This window comes from Mizuhopecten yessoensis, unplaced genomic scaffold (genome assembly GCF_002113885.1).
Source record: "Mizuhopecten yessoensis strain PY_sf001 unplaced genomic scaffold, ASM211388v2 scaffold8333, whole genome shotgun sequence".
Taxonomy (NCBI): domain Eukaryota; kingdom Metazoa; phylum Mollusca; class Bivalvia; order Pectinida; family Pectinidae; genus Mizuhopecten; species Mizuhopecten yessoensis.
Window position 1 is genome coordinate 117266 of NW_018407495.1, and position 27421 is coordinate 144686.

General features: G+C 37.0%; 1 protein-coding gene across 2 annotated transcripts; it reads left to right on the forward strand.

The window, feature by feature from the left end:
* Positions 1 to 1495: 1495 nt before the first annotated feature.
* On the forward strand, positions 1496 to 27421 carry LOC110455615 (CTD small phosphatase-like protein 2). 2 transcript variants are annotated; one of them, XM_021505825.1, is made up of 13 exons: positions 1496 to 1583; positions 6475 to 6638; positions 6944 to 7130; positions 7627 to 7743; positions 9280 to 9366; positions 10522 to 10687; positions 13316 to 13426; positions 13795 to 13906; positions 14510 to 14596; positions 15013 to 15155; positions 15910 to 16036; positions 17285 to 17377; positions 23291 to 27421. In XM_021505825.1, the coding sequence occupies exons 2-13, from the start codon at positions 6504 to 6506 to the stop codon at positions 23351 to 23353; spliced, it is 1428 nt and encodes a 475-aa protein (XP_021361500.1). In that variant the 5' UTR covers positions 1496 to 1583; positions 6475 to 6503; the 3' UTR covers positions 23354 to 27421. The 2 variants fall into 2 exon arrangements, with proteins under 2 accessions (XP_021361500.1, XP_021361501.1); XM_021505826.1 differs by having other exon boundaries at positions 7630 to 7743.

Sequence of the window (27421 nt, forward strand, 5' to 3'; positions counted from 1 at the left end):
ATTTTTATTAGTTTGTATTGTTTCTTTTAGATAATATGGACATATTCCATAGACAAACTTAAAAGTTGCAATGGCTATTTTCCTTAGTCTCTCCACATGTAGCATGTTTGTCTGAGACTTTCTTAAAAGGACCTCATAACTTGAGTGAAAATCCTGGTAAATAAATGTCAGGGCCCTATAGTTTACTTTTTCAATTTTGTCAGTGCTACCTTTATTACAGAAATGCCACACTAAGGGACAGAAGTTAAAATTTGAAAGTATAAAAGAGTTATAAATTGCCTTCCGTCCTTTAAAAATACATTTATCTGTCTTGATGCCTTGTTGCAGATATTTGTTATATGTTGAGAAAAAATTAGGAGGAAGTCAATTTCGACTACAAGTAGTTTTACTGATTCCTCACACGGAATACTAGTGTCGCCAATGAAAAAAAAATGGGTTTTTGTTCAAAAGTTTGTTTGCCAATAGCTAGGGCCTGAATTTTTTCTGGGTTTGCTTGCATCTGATTTACATCAAACCAATTTATTGAATTTAAACTTTCCCTTTCTAAAACTTCTATCATTTTCTGATAACAAGAATCTGCATATGATAAAGTACTGTCGTCTGCATAATTTAGTAATGTTGCATCATTAATGGTGTAAAAAATATCATTTATGAACACATTAAAAAGTAGGGGCCCCAGGATAGAGCCTTGGGGTACACCCTTTACAATGTATTCATATGTACTAGAACAGTTACCTGTTTTCACACACTGCTTTCTGTGTGATAGATAACTGTTTATTAGTTGTAAGGCGTGTTCAAAGAGACCATACGCTCTCAGCTTCTCGAGGATGATACAGTGCGGCAGGCAGACGAATGCCTTAAGCTTGGATAGGTCCATAAGTATGGCTCCAAGGCATTTCTATCCAAGGCACGCCGGCATTCCTCTGTTATAAATAATAAAGCTGATTGACAACTGTCCTCCCCTCGAAAAGTAGAGGGAGCTGGATGGAAAACTGTCTGGAAGAAACCATTCAACTGTTTTGATATGGCTCTCTCAAACAGTTTGGGCATGGCAGGTAAAATACTTACTGGTCTATAGTTTCCCTTGCAGAGGGAACCCTTTTCTTATAGACTGGTGATACCCTGGCCAATTTTAATTGATCAGGGAAGCATCCCTCTGCAAGAGACCTATTGATCAGAGAAGTGATTGGATTTAAAAATTCACCTTAGTAAGGTGCAATATTTTTGGTGAAATGTTGTCTACCCCAGTAGCCTTCCTGGGACCAATCATCTTCAAGTACCTCGCAACATCGGTTTCTTTAACTGGTCCGAAACAGAGAGGCTCTGTGGGTTAGACAGAGCCCCGTTTGGACAGAATGCAGTTTTCAAATATAATAACACACTTTGTACATATGACATACGTGTCAATATAGTTTTCGAAATATGATTTTTACGTTTGTGGCCTGATATAGGCCCACGTGGTTTTGTGTGTGTCTATGTTTACAATGTTGTTTAGTTGTAGTACCACGCATGCGTACAAATACGTACATCCGGGTCTTCAAGCCTACGCGCGAAATGGAGTCGGAGTAAACAGTTTATTTGGGGTAAGTTTGTTGATATTTCGATATGTCCTGTTTTCCAGTATATACAGTATTGTAGTTTGTGCTTCATTTATACTAATCATAATGCGCCAAATAAGTTTAAACTTTTAAATCGAGATGATATTTGAGGTGTCGGTTTGGTCTAACTGTTGGCAGACAGCCATGTCGGGATGTCTTGCCCGCTATGTACAAACTTCATGCAAGAAAATTCCTGACCTTGATCTTCACGGCTGTTAATCAGGTTTTGTGTTGCAATATTTATTCACAATGAATTTGGGATCTTACCATATATTTTCTGCATACCAATGTTGAAGTTCCCAAAATTGTCCTGGAAATCGGCGATCTATTTTCAAAGATGATTCAGAATTTACGCGAAAAAATCGATGAACTCTTCCTCGCATAGTGACGTCAGAGTGTGAGTGGCTGACCTACTTTCTCCATTCATAACACGACGGACAACAACCAACTCGGCTGTAGGCGACATTGTGCATCGATTCCAATAGCTCAACATGAAAAAACCCAATTTATGCAACGAGGTGTCTGTCCAAGTCGGTGTAGGCATATTTATTAGGCCGATCATGCAACAAATTACAACACACCTCAGACATTTGACAATTTTTCATTTATTTAGTGCACCCCGTGGATTTTGGGTTTGGGTAAATTTTGCTGAATTTCAAGAATTGATTCTCGAGTTGCATGAACAACTTATATAGAGGACAGGCCATGGAATCTGAGGTATACAGCAACTATTTTGGGATAGAAAGACCCAATATTTGGCCGTTGTTTTGTTTGACTGTTTGTTAACATTAAAAAATAAAAGCGCATATTTTTAACCACATATTCTTTCTTAGATGCTGTTTCTCAATAAAGTTGATGTCATCATTTGTATTTTTTCCAAAATAAGTACATCATCATTCAATGAGTGCATTAATGGATGCACCAAAGCTACGTCACACAACCACAGGGACCTGAGAATTTGTTGTTAATTAAGTCCATCCATCTTTCCAATGGTACCAAACATTTTTTCAAACATCACTTAGAAATGTGTTTTTTTGCAAGAAAGTTAATTGGGGTCGATTTTTCGACACAGAAAGCTTTCTTGTCTTCTCGTATATATATACTGAAAATTAATCTAAACTAAGATTACTCTGAACACCTTAGTTTAGATCCAAATATAAATAGCTGTAACCAATTCTCAGGTCCCTGTGCATACAACCAGTAAGCAACACCATGTGCTAAAAAAACAAAAACAAAGGTTCCTGTAAAGTATACCAAGGGTGATCATGATCAATTTGTTGTACACCCTGGCAACTACCTGTAGTACAACTGTTCTAGTTACTGGACAATGGAAATTCAGAACTTAAATTATAATCAATGTATTAATTTACATCTGAATACAATTGACCATATTACCTCCGTCAGTTATTTATTCATTCATTCACATCATATGGCTGTCCACATGGCTTCTCAAAAAAAGGAAACAAGTTGTGAAGATATTCAATTCATTTTACAATGAAACGTCGGACTGTGGATGGTAATTGGACCAACAAATCTAAATTGATTTGATGATACCGACAGGACAACTCCGCTGTGCTCATCATGTAATTTTTTTTTGCCACGTGACTGTGACGCAACCCACTCAGGTATTATCGGACAATGATATTCTTGATGTGAAAAAATCCAGACGAGACGAACTCTAAACGATATCCGCCTTGGTTGTGCAGCAGCGAAACAGGATATTGAGACGGTTCTTTACTTAGTCAAACAATTGCACTTGACTACAGAGTCTGACGTACAGAAATGATGGCATTTGCAGTAGAGAAATGTGAATATTGGCACCCCATGCAGACATTACTTGTAAATCTGTAAATACGGGCACGTAAAACTGCCACTTTCGCCGCGGTACTCGTAAAGTGTATATCTTGCATATGACACACTGATCGTAATACCAGATCTAAATCAATATTTCCGAACTAATTATTCTTTCAAAAACAGTGTGTATATTGAAAACTGCATATATACATGTATATTTGAGTTTTCATTGGTAAGTGTTGGATATATATGTGCCCCAAAACAAACAAGCATTCATCCACCTGTCATTTATCAGGGACAACTCGTTGTAGCGCCAAAATGTCTATGAACGGACAGTGGCAGTATATCGGGGTTATACAGCTGTACTGTACAGTAAAATAAAATTTCCAAGTTCAATAAAATGTTTTGAGTAGGGTCTTTTTTCTGGGACAGTCGGGTTATGACAAAAATTATTTTATATTAGGCCACATATTAAACCTGTACAAGAAAGACCATTTGTAGGTTTGTCAGGAATGTTACATATGTAAGAATCTATGTGGTTCTGTTACTAGTTTTTAACTGTAAATATCCATAGCTAGATATAGTATTTGGCATCAGAAGTAATGATATAAATATATATATTTTATATAGTTGGATGAGTCATTTGAAATTAAATTTAACTCAATCAGGAAAGAAATGAACAAAATCTGTTTCAGGATTAAAAAAGTTGAGCTTAAGAAATGATCAGGTAACTTGTCAGTCAGTGCTTCTGCTAGAAGTTTAATCAGTGGAGAGATTTAATCTCTGTTTGGATCATTCAGTGTTGTGTAGACAACGACATGGGAAATTTCACATCTGCCTGTTGAACGTGAGAAAATTGACCAATCCTACAGTAGTATGTTACACACCCTAAGTCGGACTGTCAAATGAACTCTACATATATGATCAACATTCCATTACGCTGATGTGAACAGCTGAAGTCTAGTTAAAACTTGAAACTAATAGCCAGCTTCTCCAATTCCCTCTTAATATTGGATTTTAATTCTGTTGAATGTTTACTGTTATTTGGAAGTCCAGGTATGTAGACTAGAAACTTAGAAAGCAATATACATGTACATGTGTTCACCATGTCTTACAGTCTAAGTTAAAACACCTTCAGCTTAAACCTCCAGAAAATGGGAGCAGCTTTCAATTGAATGACCAAGACTTTTCAGTCAATNTTTCAGGAAAAGATCGACGATTCTGGGAGATCGCCATCTTGGATTATTTCCCTTATTTATTATACACGGAGCTCTAAGACAACTGACGGTCAACAAATTTATTTATGTCAAACATTAATAAAAGATACATAATGTGTTGTTATGTGAGTTTATGTGAAAAGTATTATTAAATAGGTAACCGTTATCAAAAAAAGTTTAGCCAAATTCCTATGCCNTGTACAGTAAACTTCTGATACAATATTAACCCCAGTCATGCTGTACAGTAAACTTCTGATGCAATATTTACCCCAGTCATGCTGTACAGTAAACTTCTAATACAATATTAACCCCAGTCATGCTATACAGTAAACTTCTGATACAATATTAACCCCAGTCATGCTGTACAGTAAACTTCTGATACAATATTAACCCCAGTCATGCTACACAGTAAACTTCTGATACAATATTAACCCCAGTCATGTTGTACAGTAAACTTCTGATGCAATATTAACCCCAGTCATGTTGTACAGTAAACTTCTGATGCAATATTAACCCTAGTCATGCTGTACAGTAAACTTCTGATACAATATTAACCCCAGCCATGCTGTACAGTAAACTTCTGATGCAATATTAATCCCAGTCATGCTGTACAGTAAACTTCTGATACAATATTAACCCCAGTCATGCTTTACAGTAAACTTCTGATCAATATTAACCCCAGTCATGTTGTACAGTAAACTTCTGATGCAATATTAACCCCAGTCATGCTGTACAGTAAACTTCTAATACAATATTAACCCCAGTCAAGCTGTACAGTAAACTTCTAATACAATATTAACCCCAGTCAAGCTGTACAGTAAACTTCTAATACAATATTAACCCCAGTCATGCTATACAGTAAACTTCTGATGCAATATTAACCCCAGTCATGCTATACAGTAAACTTCTGATGCAATATTAACCCTAGTCATGCTGTACAGTAAACTTCTGATACAATATTAACCCCAGTCATGCTATACATGCCGAAACCGACCAAAATTGGTCTTCGAACTGAACACACACTTTTAATTGGATATCTATATATATATATATATATATGAAAGCGCCTGAAGAAGCCCAAGAAGGCAGAAAGGCCTAGCTAGCAGACGATCTGAAAGATTTATGTTTTTATTCTTTATATATGATATATATCGTAATTAAGGAGTTATAATTTAATCTGTACATCCATGATTCAGTGAAAATGTCCTATTTCTGCATTGGCAGAACAATTGGTTGTTTTGTTCCACCTTTGTAACATATACAATATGCCATTTATATAACTACACCGAACAATTGGTTGTTTTGTTCCACCTTTGTAACATATATACAATAGGCTATTTATATAACTGCACCATTGCAATTGATGTACAGTATTTTTTGTTTCAAAATCTTACCAGATAATAGCAGCAATTCATTGGCAGAATTGCAATGACTAACCCATTCAAAATGAAGCTTTGAAGTGTTGTCAAGCGTACACTTATAGGCATGCTTCCATTAGAACTAGATTATGCTTAAAATTCCAGCACTTCTCTGATGTAGCAATATTTGCATCACGCTAGTTTAAAAAATATGTAATGTTATGGCAAATTTCGTTTTTGTAGCAGAGAGAGGCAATAACCTCTTAGAGGAGCATCCTCAACCAGATATAACATTTTGTGTATAATTCAATTAGATATATGTATGTAGGCTAAGATTGACACTTTAACCCGGAAAACAGTTGATCATGATATTTTATCCAAAAATGCATTATCAAATAAAGTATTTATAATTTCTATGTGAGGATATTGAGCGTGAACAGAATATTTATTGTGAGGCAGAGCTAATAAACAAGTTAGTAAGTAAGGAATGTTTTTGTTATCTTTCAGGTCTTTCTTTGGAATGTAGCTATACCAGAATGCAGCTACGCCACAAACAAGGGAACGTGACTCGTCTCCGAAAACCGAAGACAGGAGAGCGTGGTTCATCAGTTGTATCACAACCCACTGGTCGCAAGCTTAAGCGCACACTCGTCACAGGGGGTTCAGCAGAGGTAACAGCACATTCTGTTATAAAAAAAGAACTGTATTAATTATGTACAGTGTCTTCAGACAGCTTAAATCAATTTCAAAGTAAAATGCAAGAAGGCTGGTAAATATTGTAAAATAAATATACTTTAAGAATTTCAAAGTGCAAGATATTTTTTTATCTTCAAGACATGACATGTTGACCAAAATAATTGGAGGCAACCTTTTTAACATCTAGATGAACTTTTGTTTTTTAAAGATTTGAAATCGTTGATACCAGTCAGTTGTTTGGGAATAAGTCATTGGTTCTAAATTCCTGGTTATAATTAAGGTCCAGGATGGAACCCCCATGAAAAGGAAAAAAGCCTCAGGAATATTTGGCCGGAAAGATGGAACTACTGGAGTCCCTCCAAAGGAAGAGGAAGTGCTGGCTGACGAAGACGACGCCCAGACCCTCGGTGGAGATGTAGAGGTTCTCATCTCCTCCACACCGTACCCAGTCAAGGCAAAGAAAATGGGTATGTCAGCGATAAAGTGTGATGAACTGTATATACATCTCTAACATTACCTCTCATCTTGTGTCTGAAAAGTGTGGGAACAGCCACCACATCCTACTCCCTCAAATACAAAATATCAAAAACATCTTCCCAATTTGAAAAAAATATTCGAGTAGGAACAGGTTGTTGTAAAGTTTAGATAGAAAAAACACTGCTTTTTGGTTATGAAGGAGTAAAATCAACCCAGAATGATAGGAAAATGGATGCTAGTTTGTTACAACTTGTTCTCTGAAATGAATCGATCTAGATCTAGATGTGTCAAATAAGTGAACCAACATGGGAAAAATAACACATTTGTATTCCATCAGGGTCCTTTTTCAATAGGGTTCCAGTCACCTGTCACAATTGTGCAAAGGGGAAATCATGAACAGATTGGGATATGTTGTAGAGAATTGACTCTAGGTACCATTTCAACAGAAATTAGTTTCTTGAACAGTTTTGTGAATCTTTGTTTTAGCAGGAGGTCAAAAGAAACCATTGAATCAAGTGACTGAAAATAACGATCCAACAAGTCCTCCACGTACTACTAACCACGGGACAATATTTTCCCCGACTTATCAGTTTAATGGGCAAGGTAAGTTACCAACTGACCACTAACTAGACAGGGTAATAAAGTTACCAACTGACCACTAACTAGACTGGATAATAAGTCACCAACTGACCACTAACTAGACAGGGTAATAAAGTTACTAACTGACCACTAACTAGACAGGGTAATAAAATTACCAACTGACCACTAACTAGACAGGGTAATAAGTCACCAACTGACCACTAACTAGACAAGGTAATAAAGTTACCAACTGACCACTAACTAGACTGGATAATAAAGTTACCAACTGACCACTAACTAGACAGGGTAATAAAGTTACTAACTGACCACTAACTAGACAGGGTAATAAAGTTACTAACTGACCACTAACTAGACAGGGTAATAAAGTTACTAACTGACCACTAACTAGACAGGGTAATGAAATTACCAACTGACCACTAACTAGACTGGGTAATAAGTTACCAACTGACCACTAACTAGACAGGTTAATAAAGTTACTAACTGACCACTAACTAGACAGGGTAATAAAGTTACCAACTGACCACTAACTAGACTGGGTAATAAGTCACCAACTGACCACTAACTAGACAGGGTAATAAAGTTACCAACTGACCACTAACTAGCCAGGGTAATGAAATTACCAACGGACCACTAACTAGACAGGGTAATAAAATTACCAACTGACCACTAACTAGACTGGGTAATAAAGTTAACAACTGACCACTTACTTTAGACAAGGTGATTAGTTACTAACTGGACAAGGTAATAAGTTACCAACTGACCACTAACTAGACAGGTTAATAAAGTTACTAACTGACCACTAACTAGACAGGGTAATAAAGTTACCAACTGACCACTAACTAGACAAGGTAATAGAGTTACCAACTGACCACTAACTGGGCAAGGTAATAAACTACCAACGTGCTATAAAGAAACTACCACAAACTGTGCGAGGTATGTTACCAATTCACTAACTCGGTGAGGTTAGCTACCAACTGAACTTTTGAGTTATGTGGCTGTTTGTGGGAAGAGTATGTATAATTAATGGATTAAATGGATGAACAGTTCCACAATTTTTCGGAGGTAGGTTCACATGTGGAGACAAATATAAACATCTGCAGTAGAAAGGTGGATCAAATAATAATAACTCTCGCTTCTTATATACAGCTTTATCACAACGTAGGTCGTCTCAAAACGGTTCACAAATTATTATCCCTTGTTATTGGGCCAATATCTTTCTCGACTCACTGGGGAGCATACAGCTGGTGCTGCCCTTTAGGCACTCACATTTAGCATTCAACGATTCCAGCACTGCCCAGCCACATACTCATTTACAGCTGAGTAGACTGGAACAAGTGGAGGTAAAGAATCGTATTCAAAGATAAGTACAATGCTGTTACATGACTCGAACCCGCAACCCTTAATATATTTTTGTGCATCCGATCTAACCCAAAACCAGCAAATATACATATTGGCTGATAAGGGGAGACACGTTTTTGTTGACAAAGAAAAATCTCTTATAGTTACTAAACTTGAAGAAATAATGATACTGTTTTCCAGGACCTGAGACTGATGATTTGGATCTCATTGCCAAGTCGCTTGACTTTGGAGTAGAAGAAAGTGACGATTCTGATTATTCGTCTTCAGGTTAGTAGACTTAACAATGGATTTATTGATGTCCGTTATATCTCGGGTCAAAACCTAAAAGATACTTCTTGTGTTCTGTGAAAAACACCTTAATTTGAACAATGAGGTATTGTTTTGTAGTAATTTGAAAAACACACTTTAAAAGTAGTTTTTATGAGTTTGTGTTAGTCAAAATGCGATACTAATACTGATAAAGAGGAGGTAAATCTTGTATATTATTTTGTTAGTTGTTTTCACACAAAAATTCAGCAGGCTTTTATACCAAATTATTGTGTGAAAACAACTTTTTTCAACTGCATTTTGAGTGGGAAAAAAATGTTTCATAAGTTTATAATATGCAGTAGTCTTGATTAAAGCTGACAGTGCAAGTTTAAAACCTTTCTCTTCCGATGATTGTTTCTAAGGAAGTGCCAACATTTTAGTTTGTCCTTCACTTGGTAACGAGTATGCATGGGTCTCGCTGGGTATAAAAAGCGCATTACTTGTCAAACCGGTTATCATTTGTTCAAAACACGTATGTGCGCAAGGTGACACTTCTATACTATACTATATATATATATACATATTTACCAACTGACTCATTTGTATTCAACAGTCTGAAGAATCTCCTAGAAGAGATGAAAGTACTAAAGACTCGTTGAGAATTTTTCTTTTTATAATATACATATATATAACACTTTCACAATTTTTACCGACCTTTTGTATCGGATCAGTTGAATAAAATTGAAATGGAACCCATCAAAGATAGCATTTATCTAAAATAAGTGGAAATAGAAGTAAAATACGACCAATTAAAATATATAATGCACAATCCCTGCCCCTCCCCCAATAACGGCCCTGAAAGAAGCAAACATACAACGAATGCTAATGCCTACCTTTAAGATTTCCAACTAGTTATAACCTCCTGTGTGAAAACAATACTAATTCCAATCATTTCCATGAGAACGGTTCAATTATCAATTTGCAGAAGAAACCGTACATCGCATTGGGTAAGCAGTAGGCCTAGACCTGGTGTGTTCCTCAAAGAAAAGTGACTTTATAGTTCTTTTATTATAATAAGACAAAAAACCTTTTTAATTTCAAGTTTGGACAGTGTTAAGTGTATTACCGGTAGGTAAACAAACATCTGTAATTGATCAAGTTATTTCTTTTTAGCAAAAGAAAACAAGGAACCTGCCTACAACAATAATTTGGCTTGCCTTGACAATGTCAGTTGCCTAGACAACAACAATGGCTGCCTTGACAACAACACCAACAATGTTGGTTATCTTGACAACGACGAGAGAGTAGTCACTGAAGATAATAATAACCTAGTCTACAGGTAAGAATGAAGATAATAGAAATCCATTAGTTTCCAATCATGTGCACCCACTATAGTTTTGGACACAACTTGGATAGGTTTAAATACAGGCTTCATCATCTTTCAAAGGTCAAGGCCACTTAAGGGCCTGTCACACACTACTGTTGTACCTCGCCGGGACTAAACCGCAGCAAAAAATAACGACGAGAAAATCAGCAGGGTTCCGGCGTCAAAGCACTTTAAAAATACCGATAAGTACTGGCGTTCCTGTTGTTCTACCTATGTAAGAGCCGATGTGCCAACTAATATGACTTTTCTGTCACCTCAGTGTTACCGCCGTTGTTCTAACAATATGCCATCGTTGACCGGAGCTATAGCGGAGTGATACCGTTGTGCTGCCAATGTTACGGTAGTACATCGGCGACGCATCAGTACCACTTCAATGGTATTCAGTAGTACTCTGGTATCACATTGGTACCAGTAAGGTACACATTGAGGCAACAGGAGAGTACTGCCGATGTACTTCCGTTGTAGTCCTGTTGCTCCCTCTGGCAGCGTTACGGCGAAAACTTGTAAGCGTGTTCGAAAAATCTACCGTCACCTGCCGTTGCTAATTTTTTCGACGATGTCCTGTTTATGTAATATCATTCTTAGCGACGTGTACCATTACGCTGCTGTACTAATACCGATCCCAGAAAATCGCCAAATTTGTGCTCCGGTATAGCTCGGGCGACCCAAATCGGCTAGGTGTGTCAGGCCCTTTAATAATAGAATTTCAATACAGTGGAACCCGCTTATTACGATATACCTATTTGCCTGAGAAAAATATCATAATAACCGATATATCATAATAACCGATCAAGCTATTTGTTTTCAATCGTTTTTATATTGTCGGAATCGGAAGTGAGATGCCCTATATCAATCAGACATAGATTGATGTGGAAATTTGGAAAAACATAAATTAATAATTGAAATAATTTGTTCATTGTTATTCATATCAGCGTGTTGGAAAAATTTGAGAAGTTGTCGTTTTGCCGTCGTAATGATCAGTATGTAAATTCTACTTTCACTTTCAAATAACTTCGAGAATATTCCTTAGAACTATCTTTATACTACATCCTACACTTGTAGCTTACAATATCGTAATGTTACAGTCAGTAGTATGAAAGAAGTGATATAAATAGTCATGATTTACCTATTTTGCAACGAGAAGTTGTGTAACAATTTGTCCCGTAAGCGTAAACATTTTTTGCCGCGCTATGTCAATTATGATCACATGACAATCACATGCCTCGCAAGTCGTTCGGTGAAATCAACTTGCAAAGAAACAATAACAATTAAAAACACAATATATCCCTTTTTAACAATAATCAAATATTGTATTTAACGAAAATGGTGTAAATTGTAAATAAAGCAGCCGTCGTAAATTTTTTACGACAATAACGTAAAATTTTGATCGATTTCCGGCACTATTTCAACGGAAACATGGTGAAATAAACTTCTAATGCAATTAAGAAACTATTGCTTAAATGATTAAAAACTCAGGTCTTCTTTCTGAAGTAATATTTTCATTGAAATCGGCATGATTTTCTCACATGACCTGTCAAGGTTACCATGAATATTTGTGAAAGGCATTCTCGTTTTCTTATCGGAATTGGCCTAATTATTTTAATTTGATATACAGTCCTACAGCATTTAACTTCACCAAATGTTTTGTTTAAAATGTATGACCAGCAAGCGATGGTCGATCTATTGTTTTCCGCTGACTGGGGTTAAGCGAGGTGTGAAAAATGTACCTTGAGTGGACAGATGATTACCTCGGGCGATGTACAGTTAGCCGGACCTGTTGCGTAATTGTCCAGGTGTTTCACACAGACAACTTACCTGAGTTTTTACCTTATAAAATCCATTCGCGGCAGAAAAAAATACCATAATAAGCGGGGTCCTACCTTTGACCACATCATAATAAATGAATTTTGTTTGCTTAGTTAACTCATTCACCCCTGAAATTTCGTAATGAACTATTCCAACCTTTGAATCGAAAGAGTTCAAATGTGTGTTCAGGGGTGAATGAGTTAAAGGAGGAAAAAATCGGTACATGGGAAAAATATCATAATAACCGATGTATCATAATAAGAGGGTTCCACTGTATCACACTATTTTTGTCATCACTCCAACAGCTACATTTTGTTGAAACTCTGCAGGTTTGTTTGCCATTGTCTTACCTTCAACAACTTTGAATATAGACATTATCTGTCAGTGGTCAAAAACAGAGTGAGACTTTATCATCATATCCCTTAATCAACACTCTAGCAGCAGTATTGACAGATTGTTATGAATCTTCCTGGTAGTGTTTGTCGTGGTGGGAGTTGTAAGTCAAAGGTCAAGTTCACTGTCACACTCATTGTCATCAATCTAGTGGCCGTATGTCTGGAGAGATTTTCTTGAAACTTCATAGTTGTGTTTGCACTGATTAGTATCATTAGTCAAAAGTCAAGGTCGCTGTTACTAAAAATATAATTCTTATACAAAATGGTTTGTAATCACTGAAAGTGGCTGTAACAGATTCTCAGAAATCTAGATACATAAACTTGCCTTGGGCATACCTTTAACATGTGTAAGTATTGTCAATCCATTGCTTAATTACAGGAAGGTGGAGGGTTCAGAAGGGGAGATAGTGGTTTATCCGGGTGAGGAGGAACAGAATACAACAGAGGAGTCGTTTGAGGAGGGAGACTGGGAGGTGGAACCATTCGATCCGTAAGTTGATACAAATTGAGTCCTTTATAGATCACAGTTTCAACTCATTATCTTTAACTATCCGTAAATTTACGATTAGGAAATCAAATATGATAAAATCATAACAATGATCAACAGTTAGAGCAATGATCGGCTAGACCTAGGGAAGAAAGTGAAATAATTCAAAGAAAGATTTGGCCTCAAACTTTTGTGTTTTTAAGTATCACTTATTAACAAATATAGAAATATAAAATTTCACCAGATTAGTTTAAAATGTGTATTAAACATATGAGTGTCATAGTGAGCATTTGTTGTCTGGTTAGCATGTCAGATTAGTGATGTTGTAGATCAGTCCATTGTGTGATCATAAAGAGACGTATTTATTGTAGATACCTGTTTATAAAGAACCTACCACCTCTCACAGATGAGCTGCGTGTCCGCATGCCTGCCTTACCTCTAAAGACCAGGAGTTCCCCCGAGTTCTCTCTGGTCCTTGACCTGGTAATTTATTACGTTCAGAATTAAAACCAGTAGACCAGTGCATAGGGAATGAGTTCACTAAATATTATGCTTTTACAATAGTTTGTCAGTGATCTCTCGCTGGTACTATTTACTCTAGGTTTGTACTACCTCTACAGATAATGGAATGTGAGGTACTAAAATTAGTCCTGGTGGTCCTTTGTTCACAACATGTTGATGTGTCCAATCCAGCTATCATTTTGGGATTTTTTATGCGAAAGACAAGATTTGCGTATTGAAAATGGGACTTGTACATCTCTGTGTATATAGTGTGAAACCCTACGTTTAGTTTTTACGTGAAGTGTGTCTTGAGATCGGGTANATCTATGATATAACTCAGGTGACCGCTAAGGCCCTTGGGCCTCTTGTATATAAAATTATGGTGTATATCTTAAAACATCCCCTTCCATGAACTTAAGAAAAGACACTAATGATTCATAAATGTTTCTTTAATATCAGTAACTTGCATAGATGACTTTAATGATAATTTTACCCTTTATCTCAAATGTTGTTAAAACAATCAGTAGACAAACTGAACTCTTGTCTATGATAAGGATAATCTCGAACAAGAGATTTGGTTTTCAGGATGAGACCCTGGTCCACTGTAGCCTGACTGAGCTTGAGGATGCTGCATTCACATTTCCCGTCCTGTTCCAAGATGTCACCTACCAGGTAAAACTGATATGTGCAAAAAATAATAATAAATGAGGGGAGCGATATAATAGGAATTACGGTAGTTTGTGTGTGGTTTCCACTTAGCTTATTTAACTTTAATATTTATGAAAAAATACATCCTCCCACAAATTTTGTTGATAACATCGGGGAACATCAGTGACCACTGTTACATCTGTTATTTTTTTTTATTACAAAGATGTTTTAAAACAAGGTATATAAAAACCCAAAGCACCAGAATTGCCATCAATTACAAAAGTGTTAAAAAAGAATTTGGAAGGGCAGGGCCTTGCCCCATACTGAAATAGCTATAATAATTTTGAGCTTGCTTATTGAAATAATTGGAAGCTACATATCAGTTTTATTTCATTAAATCCTGTTCTATGTCCCTGTTCTACATGTGTCATTTGTTTCAGGTGTTTGTGCGTACTCGGCCCCACTTTCGCGAATTCCTTGAGCGAGTTTCGCAGCTTTATGAGGTCATTTTGTTCACTGCCTCCAAGAAAGTCTACGCAGACAAACTGATGAATTTACTGGATCCTGATAAACGCTATATTAAGTAAGCTTATACTACAGGAAGTGTTAAGTGGTTATCAATTTTTACACAATAAAGGAACATGACTAGATCAGTTAATACAAAAAAAAATCCCAGTAAAAAAAAAAATCATACAGGAGGGCCACAGCGATAGCAATAAGACAATCCATGACAAGGTAGCAATGTGGGACACGCAACATTTTACATGGTACATGTAGTAACACGAAACCATTGATTTGTGTATTCAATTATTACCATACATTGCTCTACATACAATGGAGAAATCAATGATAATGCACATTCCTGGGGAAATAGCTGCATAAGGTGAAATTGTAGTAACATAAAAAGTCTGCGAGATCACTGCTAGGTTCACTTCTCTGCGTGTACTCTTATTTATTCCTCCAGTTTGCTTATTTTATCAGAAAGATTGTACAGTAATATGTCATCTCTAAGGAATTGATCTCTAAAAGTATCTTTGCGGTAGTTAACCCTTTCACCACTGCAGACTACAATGGACTCATCGATATCATTGCAGAGTAGAGTCTCGAAAGTTACGTTGGGGTGAAAGGGTTAAAGCATTATCAAACTCCAGATTGAGGAGACATCAAATTCAAACACTGTATCTGTTGAAAATCATTTGCACTTCACTTGATCAGAGAAACCAGTGCAAAGGATAATGATATGTAGTTATTCCTTCTGAATGTTAGTGATAACCTAACAGGCCTGATACTTTGTGTGTAACAATAGCCTGCTACAGCTGTAGTGTCATCCTTTACAGACACCGTTTGTTCCGGGAACACTGCCTATGTGTAAATGGAAACTACATCAAAGATCTAACAATCCTGGGGCGTGACCTGACCAAAACCATCATCATTGACAACTCTCCTCAAGCCTTCGGTTACCAGGTACGTTAATCTTGTAAGCAGGATGGCAAAATGGAACGAACTATATTTGTCATTCTACATGATATAAAAGACTACTGTGCACACCATACCTGCCAAAATACTAGTAGCATGATCAAAATAAAATGTGGCTTTTCCTATGTTTGTTTGTATGGTTAAACCCCCTGCAACAAAGATGGAAAGGGGCGAGAATTGGGTTGTCTGTTCGTCTGTAGACACACTTTTGTCTGGATATTTTCTCCTACAGTTTTTAGCCGAATTTTATAAAACATTGCTGATGTTATCAACACCTGCAGAAGTGAGCACCTTGAGTTTTGATCCAGACATTGTTATGGGAGTTGTGCCCCTTTTTATGAAAGTTTTGAAAAAGTTTGTTGGAGGCATATCATCTATACTATTATTTTCTTGGGATTGTGGAGTGTCCAGTACAGAAAGTAAATCACTGTGGCCTATGGTTACTTCAACATTTGAACAAGTTTGTAAGGGACATATCATCTATAGTATTTCACATGGAGTGACCAGATTTGGTATGCAAGTATGTCTTGGCTAGCGGAGTTTGGAGTTCAAGAAGTATGTCACTGTGACCTATATCCTGAGATAAGTGTACAGTCTGGTAAATAAAGAAAGTATGTCACTGTGACCTATATCCTGAGATAATTGTACAGCCTGGTAAATAAAGAAAGTATGTCCCTGTGACCTATATCCTGGGATAAGTGTACAGCCTGGTAAATAAATAAAGTGTGTCACTGTGACCTATATCCTGAGATAAGTGTACTGGTAAATAAAGAAAGTATGTCACTGTGACCTATATCCTGAGATAAGTGTACCGCCTGGTAAATAAATAAAGTATGTCACTGTGACCTATATCCTGAGATAAGTGTACAGCCAGGTAAATAAATAAAGCATTACTAGGGGGATGATGGATTGTCATGCATTACTTTGTCTTGTTTATTAAAAAAATGTTCTTAAAGAACTATTCCTACAGTTTTTAGTGCAATGGGGGCTATAAGTATGCCATTCTGGTGACAGTTTTAGTTGACCCTGTAAACCACAGTGCACCTGGCATGTGTATTCTCCTATCCATTTGATATCTCCCCAAACATAAGTTGTTGTCAGCATTACAAGATTTTGCCAATTTGGAAATCATCATTACAAGTTGTAATATAAAACGTTGTAGATTGATTAATGTTCAGTTCGTCTACAACTACGCGAATCATTGCTGGTGTTAATTGTTGATGTTCTCTGCTACAGCTAGACAACGGAATACCTATAGTGAGCTGGTTCATGGATAAAAGAGACCGAGAACTCATCAACCTAGTGCCGTTTCTGGAGAGCCTTGTAGATGTAAGTCAGCCCTCGTCTCAACTCCCTGGTACCTTAGGTCAAATCAAACACAGCATGTTCCTTAACATAAAGCTTACTGCATTGCATTTTATATGTTCTATGCTGGGAGCATATATCATTGCCCATGTCCATCACACGGTGACATCACCTTCACTAGGGATTTTATATGTTCTATGCTGGGAGTATATATCATTGCTCATGTCCATCGCATCGTGACATCACCTTCACTAGTGGTTGGATTTTATATGTTATATGCTGCGAGTATATATCATTGCCAATGTCCATCGCACGGTGACATCGTCTTCACTAGTGGTTGGATTTTTTATGTTCTATGCTGCGAGTATATATCATTGCCCATGTCCATCACACGGTGACATCACCTTCACTAGGGATTTTATATGTTCTATGCTGGGAGTATATATCATTGCTCATGTCCATCGCATGGTGACATCACCTTCACTAGTGGTTGGATTTTATATGTTATATGCTGCGAGTATATATCATTGCCCATGTCCATCGCACGGTGACATCGTCTTCACTAGTGGTTGGATTTTTTATGTTCTATGCTGCGAGCATATATCATTGCCCATGTCCATCACACAGTGACATCACCTTCACTAGTGGTTGGATTTTATATGTTCAATCCTGGGAGTATATATCATTGCCCATGTCCATCACACGGTGACATCACCTTCACTAGTGGTTGGATTTTATATGTTCTATGCTGCGAGTATATATCATTGCCCATGTCCATCACACGGTGACATCACCTTCACTAGTGGTTGGATTTTATATGTTCTATGCTGCGAGTATATATCATTGCCCATGTCCATCACACGGTGACATCACCTTCACTAGTGGTTGGATTTTATATGTTCTATGCTGCGAGTATATATCATTGCCCATGTCCATCACACGGTGACATCACCTTCACTAGTGGTTGGATTTTATATGTTCTATGCTGCGAGTATATATCATTGCCCATGTCCATCACACGGTGACATCACCTTCACTAGTGGTTGGATTTTATATGTTCTATGCTGCGAGTATATATCATTGCCCATGTCCATCACACGGTGACATCACCTTCACTAGTGGTTGGATTTTATATGTTCTATGCTGCGAGTATATATCATTGCCCATGTCCATCACACGGTGACATCACCTTCACTAGTGGTTGGATTTTATATGTTCTATGCTGCGAGTATATATCATTGCCCATGTCCATCACACGGTGACATCACCTTCACTAGTGGTTGGATTTTATATGTTCTATGCTGCGAGTATATATCATTGCCCATGTCCATCACACGGTGACATCACCTTCACTAGTGGTTGGATTTTATATGTTCTATGCTGCGAGTATATATCATTGCCCATGTCCATCACACGGTGACATCACCTTCACTAGTGGTTGGATTTTATATGTTCTATGCTGCGAGTATATATCATTGCCCATGTCCATCACACGGTGACATCACCTTCACTAGTGGTTGGATTTTATATGTTCTATGCTGCGAGTATATATCATTGCCCATGTCCATCACACGGTGACATCACCTTCACTAGTGGTTGGATTTTATATGTTCTATGCTGCGAGTATATATCATTGCCCATGTCCATCACACGGTGACATCACCTTCACTAGTGGTTGGATTTTATATGTTCTATGCTGCGAGTATATATCATTGCCCATGTCCATCACACGGTGACATCACCTTCACTAGTGGTTGGATTTTATATGTTCTATGCTGCGAGTATATATCATTGCCCATGTCCATCACACGGTGACATCACCTTCACTAGTGGTTGGATTTTATATGTTCTATGCTGCGAGTATATATCATTGCCCATGTCCATCACACGGTGACATCACCTTCACTAGTGGTTGGATTTTATATGTTCTATGCTGCGAGTATATATCATTGCCCATGTCCATCACACGGTGACATCACCTTCACTAGTGGTTGGATTTTATATGTTCTATGCTGCGAGTATATATCATTGCCCATGTCCATCACACGGTGACATCACCTTCACTAGTGGTTGGATTTTATATGTTCTATGCTGCGAGTATATATCATTGCCCATGTCCATCACACGGTGACATCACCTTCACTAGTGGTTGGATTTTATATGTTCTATGCTGCGAGTATATATCATTGCCCATGTCCATCACACGGTGACATCACCTTCACTAGTGGTTGGATTTTATATGTTCTATGCTGCGAGTATATATCATTGCCCATGTCCATCACACGGTGACATCACCTTCACTAGTGGTTGGATTTTATATGTTCTATGCTGCGAGTATATATCATTGCCCATGTCCATCACACGGTGACATCACCTTCACTAGTGGTTGGATTTTATATGTTCTATGCTGCGAGTATATATCATTGCCCATGTCCATCACACGGTGACATCACCTTCACTAGTGGTTGGATTTTATATGTTCTATGCTGCGAGTATATATCATTGCCCATGTCCATCACACGGTGACATCACCTTCACTAGTGGTTGGATTTTATATGTTCTATGCTGCGAGTATATATCATTGCCCATGTCCATCACACGGTGACATCACCTTCACTAGTGGTTGGATTTTATATGTTCTATGCTGCGAGTATATATCATTGCCCATGTCCATCACACGGTGACATCACCTTCACTAGTGGTTGGATTTTATATGTTCTATGCTGCGAGTATATATCATTGCCCATGTCCATCACACGGTGACATCACCTTCACTAGTGGTTGGATTTTATATGTTCTATGCTGCGAGTATATATCATTGCCCATGTCCATCACACGGTGACATCACCTTCACTAGTGGTTGGATTTTATATGTTCTATGCTGCGAGTATATATCATTGCCCATGTCCATCACACGGTGACATCACCTTCACTAGTGGTTGGATTTTATATGTTCTATGCTGCGAGTATATATCATTGCCCATGTCCATCACACGGTGACATCACCTTCACTAGTGGTTGGATTTTATATGTTCTATGCTGCGAGTATATATCATTGCCCATGTCCATCACACGGTGACATCACCTTCACTAGTGGTTGGATTTTATATGTTCTATGCTGCGAGTATATATCATTGCCCATGTCCATCACACGGTGACATCACCTTCACTAGTGGTTGGATTTTATATGTTCTATGCTGCGAGTATATATCATTGCCCATGTCCATCACACGGTGACATCACCTTCACTAGTGGTTGGATTTTATATGTTCTATGCTGCGAGTATATATCATTGCCCATGTCCATCACACGGTGACATCACCTTCACTAGTGGTTGGATTTTATATGTTCTATGCTGCGAGTATATATCATTGCCCATGTCCATCACACGGTGACATCACCTTCACTAGTGGTTGGATTTTATATGTTCTATGCTGCGAGTATATATCATTGCCCATGTCCATCACACGGTGACATCACCTTCACTAGTGGTTGGATTTTATATGTTCTATGCTGCGAGTATATATCATTGCCCATGTCCATCACACGGTGACATCACCTTCACTAGTGGTTGGATTTTATATGTTCTATGCTGCGAGTATATATCATTGCCCATGTCCATCACACGGTGACATCACCTTCACTAGTGGTTGGATTTTATATGTTCTATGCTGCGAGTATATATCATTGCCCATGTCCATCACACGGTGACATCACCTTCACTAGTGGTTGGATTTTATATGTTCTATGCTGCGAGTATATATCATTGCCCATGTCCATCACACGGTGACATCACCTTCACTAGTGGTTGGATTTTATATGTTCTATGCTGCGAGTATATATCATTGCCCATGTCCATCACACGGTGACATCACCTTCACTAGTGGTTGGATTTTATATGTTCTATGCTGCGAGTATATATCATTGCCCATGTCCATCACACGGTGACATCACCTTCACTAGTGGTTGGATTTTATATGTTCTATGCTGCGAGTATATATCATTGCCCATGTCCATCACACGGTGACATCACCTTCACTAGTGGTTGGATTTTATATGTTCTATGCTGCGAGTATATATCATTGCCCATGTCCATCACACGGTGACATCACCTTCACTAGTGGTTGGATTTTATATGTTCTATGCTGCGAGTATATATCATTGCCCATGTCCATCACACGGTGACATCACCTTCACTAGTGGTTGGATTTTATATGTTCTATGCTGCGAGTATATATCATTGCCCATGTCCATCACACGGTGACATCACCTTCACTAGTGGTTGGATTTTATATGTTCTATGCTGCGAGTATATATCATTGCCCATGTCCATCACACGGTGACATCACCTTCACTAGTGGTTGGATTTTATATGTTCTATGCTGCGAGTATATATCATTGCCCATGTCCATCACACGGTGACATCACCTTCACTAGTGGTTGGATTTTATATGTTCTATGCTGCGAGTATATATCATTGCCCATGTCCATCACACGGTGACATCACCTTCACTAGTGGTTGGATTTTATATGTTCTATGCTGCGAGTATATATCATTGCCCATGTCCATCACACGGTGACATCACCTTCACTAGTGGTTGGATTTTATATGTTCTATGCTGCGAGTATATATCATTGCCCATGTCCATCACACGGTGACATCACCTTCACTAGTGGTTGGATTTTATATGTTCTATGCTGCGAGTATATATCATTGCCCATGTCCATCACACGGTGACATCACCTTCACTAGTGGTTGGATTTTATATGTTCTATGCTGCGAGTATATATCATTGCCCATGTCCATCACACGGTGACATCACCTTCACTAGTGGTTGGATTTTATATGTTCTATGCTGCGAGTATATATCATTGCCCATGTCCATCACACGGTGACATCACCTTCACTAGTGGTTGGATTTTATATGTTCTATGCTGCGAGTATATATCATTGCCCATGTCCATCACACGGTGACATCACCTTCACTAGTGGTTGGATTTTATATGTTCTATGCTGCGAGTATATATCATTGCCCATGTCCATCACACGGTGACATCACCTTCACTAGTGGTTGGATTTTATATGTTCTATGCTGCGAGTATATATCATTGCCCATGTCCATCACACGGTGACATCACCTTCACTAGTGGTTGGATTTTATATGTTCTATGCTGCGAGTATATATCATTGCCCATGTCCATCACACGGTGACATCACCTTCACTAGTGGTTGGATTTTATATGTTCTATGCTGCGAGTATATATCATTGCCCATGTCCATCACACGGTGACATCACCTTCACTAGTGGTTGGATTTTATATGTTCTATGCTGCGAGTATATATCATTGCCCATGTCCATCACACGGTGACATCACCTTCACTAGTGGTTGGATTTTATATGTTCTATGCTGCGAGCATATATCATTGCCCATGTCCATCGCACGGTGACATCACCTTCACTAGTGGTTGGATTTTATATGTTCTATGCTGCGAGCATATATCATTGCACATGTCCATCGCACGGTGACATCACCTTCACTAGTGGTTGGATTTTATATGTTCTATGCTGCGAGCATATATCATTGCACATCGTTGCTCGATACTAATTGCAATTGTCGGAACTTATTGTCAGCATTATAATGTCTGGACTTGAAACTTGCATTGATTGTGTGGCCAAGATTCATTTCAGAAGGATACTTTGTCCTGGTGAAATCTAAATGTTGATCTAAAGATAATAGTATTATAGACCAAACAAAGCTGATTTTTCTCACCTCTATTGTAAGATTCATTCAAGCAGTGGTAATTACCTGATGTTAACAGTTAAACTGTCAGTTCTTTTTTACTATGTTCCAAGCTTTGCATGTTAGCACTGTTTCAAAATTTCAAGTTGACTGAATTCGACACTTAAATAGTATTTAATGTTAACAATTTTACAGAAGGATGATGTTCGACCCTACATCCATGATAGTTTCAGTCTACACTCACTCATTCCTCCATGAAATCAACCCAACAAGGACGCAGGATTCAAGGGCAGACAACTCCATCATGTTACATTCTGTTACAGTGACCCCTTGAACTTTGGCCTGAGACAATGCATCTTCTTAAACATAGTTGTGTCACAATCACTGCAGAATTGGTTCATTTCATAAATATGTCTTGCAATCTGATTGGCCAATTGTAGTTTACCTTTGACCAATTGTATTGTTAGTGTACTATTATCATTTTATGTGTAGCATATAAATCATTACTAAGTAAAACCTGTTGAACTTTACACCAGTCTTGTTTGTTAAATATAACTGGTAAACATTTTACATCAGTGTTAATGGCATCATACAATATCGTTACTCAAAATATTAACCATTGTACTGTTTTGTTACTTACAATCTGATTGGTTAAATTTTTATCTTTTAAATAATTTGTTACCTACAATCTGATTGGTTGACATTGAAAACCCCATAGAATTTTATTTTGCTTTTTAATATATTGCTTGAAGATTTATATTTGATTTCTGCAGTGAAGTCAAACTTGATTCAATATTGAGTATTTGTAATGTTTTAGACGGTATTTGTAATGTTTTAGACCATATTTGTTCAGCCTTTATTCTAGTTGCCATGTAAAGAACAGTGTTAGTTGATGTATCTGTTGCGACTGAAAGCCATATTTTTACCTGTTGCTAAAAAACATTTAATTGATGGATATGCTGGTAAGTGAATATATGTTTAATATACAGAATCATTAATCTATCAAACATTGAAAATGAAAGGTAAACCTAGATCTAGACTTAATTAATGACATGTTTGAAAGGTAAATGGGATGCATTGATGATACCCCTGTGATGTAGAATTGGTGTAACAGACGAAGCAATTTAACAAACACAGGTACAATGTGTAAATTGTGTATATCCTTAGTGACTAGGTGAACCTGACATATAATAGGAATCTAAGGTCACCGGAGAAATGAAAATGGTATTTTGGTTGGAGAAGAGGACACTTCAGACTGTAGGAACATAAGCAGCAATATATATTTCATCCTTGATTTTAATTTTTGTTTGCATTTATTGTGAAGATAAAGTTGTGTATTTTAAATGTATTTTAGAGGCTTCTAGACTGATTGTGAATATTACCCATTTAAGAATGTAAGGATGGTTCTTGCAGATATTATTTGTTATTTACACATTTTAGTGTGTAATTTCTATACTGCATAACTTACTATTGCCCATTGGTTATGCTTCAAGGGTGAAAGATAAAACCATTCCCTCTGATGTGATTATTGACTTTTCGAATCAGTTACTTTATTCAAATTCAGATTTTTTTTTAATGCTTTATCTGCAGAAAACCATATTGTAATTAATATCTTAGCTGCTGATGCTTGTGAATAATGAGTGGCACGTTGATTTTGTGTTAGCTTGTAGAAATATGATTTTAGTTAAACTTTACATTATTGCAAAATTTTATTATAACATGAATGTAACTTTAAATGGAAGATTAGTTGTGTTCGAAAGATGTTGTGCAGTTCAGTTTCCTGAATAATATTGCTAGGCTAAGTAAAACCATGACAATTTAGGAGATAGAAACTGAAATTTTATTGTGCAATTGAAAATAGTTAGAAAACATAATCTGAACAACTTGTACTTAGTCACGCACCCCAAGGAACCTGTTAGTTAATCATTGGCCAGGTTAGGACTTAGTACAGGAGTTAATCATTGGCCAGGTTAGGACTTAGTACAGGAGTTAATCATTGGCCAGGTTAGGACTTAGTACAGGTTGTTTGTCTCAAAAGGTCTACTGTCTTCATTGTTAGGATTGTGTATCATGAATTTGTAAAAAAAAAATACCATAAGACATTTGATAAATAAACAGGAACAAGTTGGCTGATTATGGTACTGATAATATTGTGATGTACATATCCAATCTTCTATTGAATTACAGATTACGTAGATTGTAGTTTTAATTTTTGAGACAATTTCAGTTGTCATCAGTAGTTGGTGAGATTTCCTTCAGAGCTGTTTGGTATCCCACAGAGGGCTCTCCATATGATGTACTATCACTGACAAGTTATTTTATTGGTTCTGGGGGAAAGAATGACAAATAGCTTTATATAACCATTTTTTCAATTTTATATAAAAAATACATTTTATCTTTTTAATAGAAGTATTAAGACACATGTACTGATGGTGATTTTTTTTCTCTGGTGATACCTGTTCAAAAAAACACTGTGTATTGTATGTTGGAAAAAATGTCTCAGCAATTTGCAGTATTGTACTAGATATGTGTGGACCAATTTGAGTGAAAACAGATACACATTTCAGTTTGCATCCGAGATTTCAACCAATCATCTATGGTGTGTTTTAGACAAATATTGTAAGTGTTTCAGGATTCAGACAGACAAGCCACAGCAAAGCTTGTTATGTTTGATCCTTTATACGAACTTCCTAAACATATTTAACATGAATATCACACGTTGTTGACAGAAACACAACGTAGGTATAAAATAATAGTGTACATCTGTTTTGATTTATTTGCTGTAAAACCAATCCAATGTTCCTTTTGTCAGATACAGTAGCATTTGGGAATTTTCCTACATTTTCAATTCAAGTGTCATAATGTTGATTTGTTTTTATTATGTTAATCCATAGGGCATATATGCAAAGTGCAGCTGCTGTTTATAAGAAAAATCTCAAATTTGTTGCTTAGAACTGATCCCAAACTAATATAGCTGACCCCTATCAATAAACCCGAGCCCCTGCAAACACCCGGCCAATTAAAGTCACTTATACAAGTGATACAACATGTAACAAGTATTTTAACCAGTAACCTTTCCTTCCCTCACAGACTCCCAACATGTGATGTAACAATTATTTTAACCAGTAACCTTTCCTTCCCTCACAGACTCCCAATATGTGATGTAACAATTATTTTAACATGTAACCTTTCCTTCCCTCACAGACTCCCAATAAAACTGCAGCTTTCGGATACATGAACAGTTGATTTTGTATATTTTTTGTGTTGCATTTAAACTTGTTACAATTACTACTTGCTATGTGTAATAGATGTGTTCTGTTATCACTGTGTGTCCTTGTTGACATTATCATCCTCCTGAATTGGGCTGTCCGTCCTTCACTCATTGGTTTGACTTTCCTTACATCCAACATCCATGGCAGAATGACGATGAGTTGATCAAATTAACAGTAATCCTGAAGGACTAGTTCTAGACTATTCATGAAGTTAAGATCACATTCATGACAGAAATGTTCATAGATTGGAAGATGAAGACAACATTTGTTTAATAAACTGCAACTTGTTACAGGGTGTATGCTCCGTTGATCATTGTTTGATTACTGGTCATCTATACAGCAATGTGTCCGAACCATTTAAACCATCATGAGTGAAATTGACATCAGATTCGCTGTCATTGAATGTTTTCTCTATTGAGGGAGTCTTCTTAAAATAAGGTTATTATACTTTTACAGCTATTCAAGATAAATCATTGTTTAGAAATATTGAAACATGTGTACTTATTTAAATGAGTGGATGACTATGCATGAATATTCATAAGTGGGATTATTGTGCATATATCATGTAATTAATCTGGCAGCTATCAAACCATTGACATCTGTATAAGTTAAGGCAGGGCTTTAATGCTAAGTAATGACTTCTAAATTAAAATAATCATGGGTAATCATATAATCTTCTTGTGGCACAAATGTTAACCCTTATGAGTATTCACTATAGATGGTTCTACATGGGAGGGGATGCAACGTGTACGGAGCTGCTGAGTCCTGTTCTGGCAGTCAGCAGTAGTAATTTGTATTCTGAGGAATGTTTTGTCGGGATACATGATTAATCTGATGAATATTTATAGCATGTGAAATTGTCATCTGATGAATATTCATAATTTGGGAATGTATGCAATCATGAAGTTTTAAGTCTTTTTTAAATAGATATGATTTATGACATTTTAGAATGAAAATAATTTCAACATTGATCATATATATATATTCTGTGTCTTGTATTGTTATTTTAAGCATTTATCATCTAAGTGCTTTTGAATAAACATTTCTTCTTACA

Bases quoted from the DNA above. Each gene is read 5' to 3' on its own strand.
- LOC110455615 (XM_021505825.1), top strand. From the start codon at position 6,504: ATGCAGCTACGCCACAAACAAGGGAACGTGACTCGTCTCCGAAAACCG. The intron at 7,131-7,626 runs GTATGTCAGCGA...TCTTTGTTTTAG, and splicing joins AGTCAAGGCAAAGAAAATGG to CAGGAGGTCAAAAGAAACCA. The intron at 13,907-14,509 runs GTAATTTATTAC...TTTGGTTTTCAG, and splicing joins TCTCTCTGGTCCTTGACCTG to GATGAGACCCTGGTCCACTG.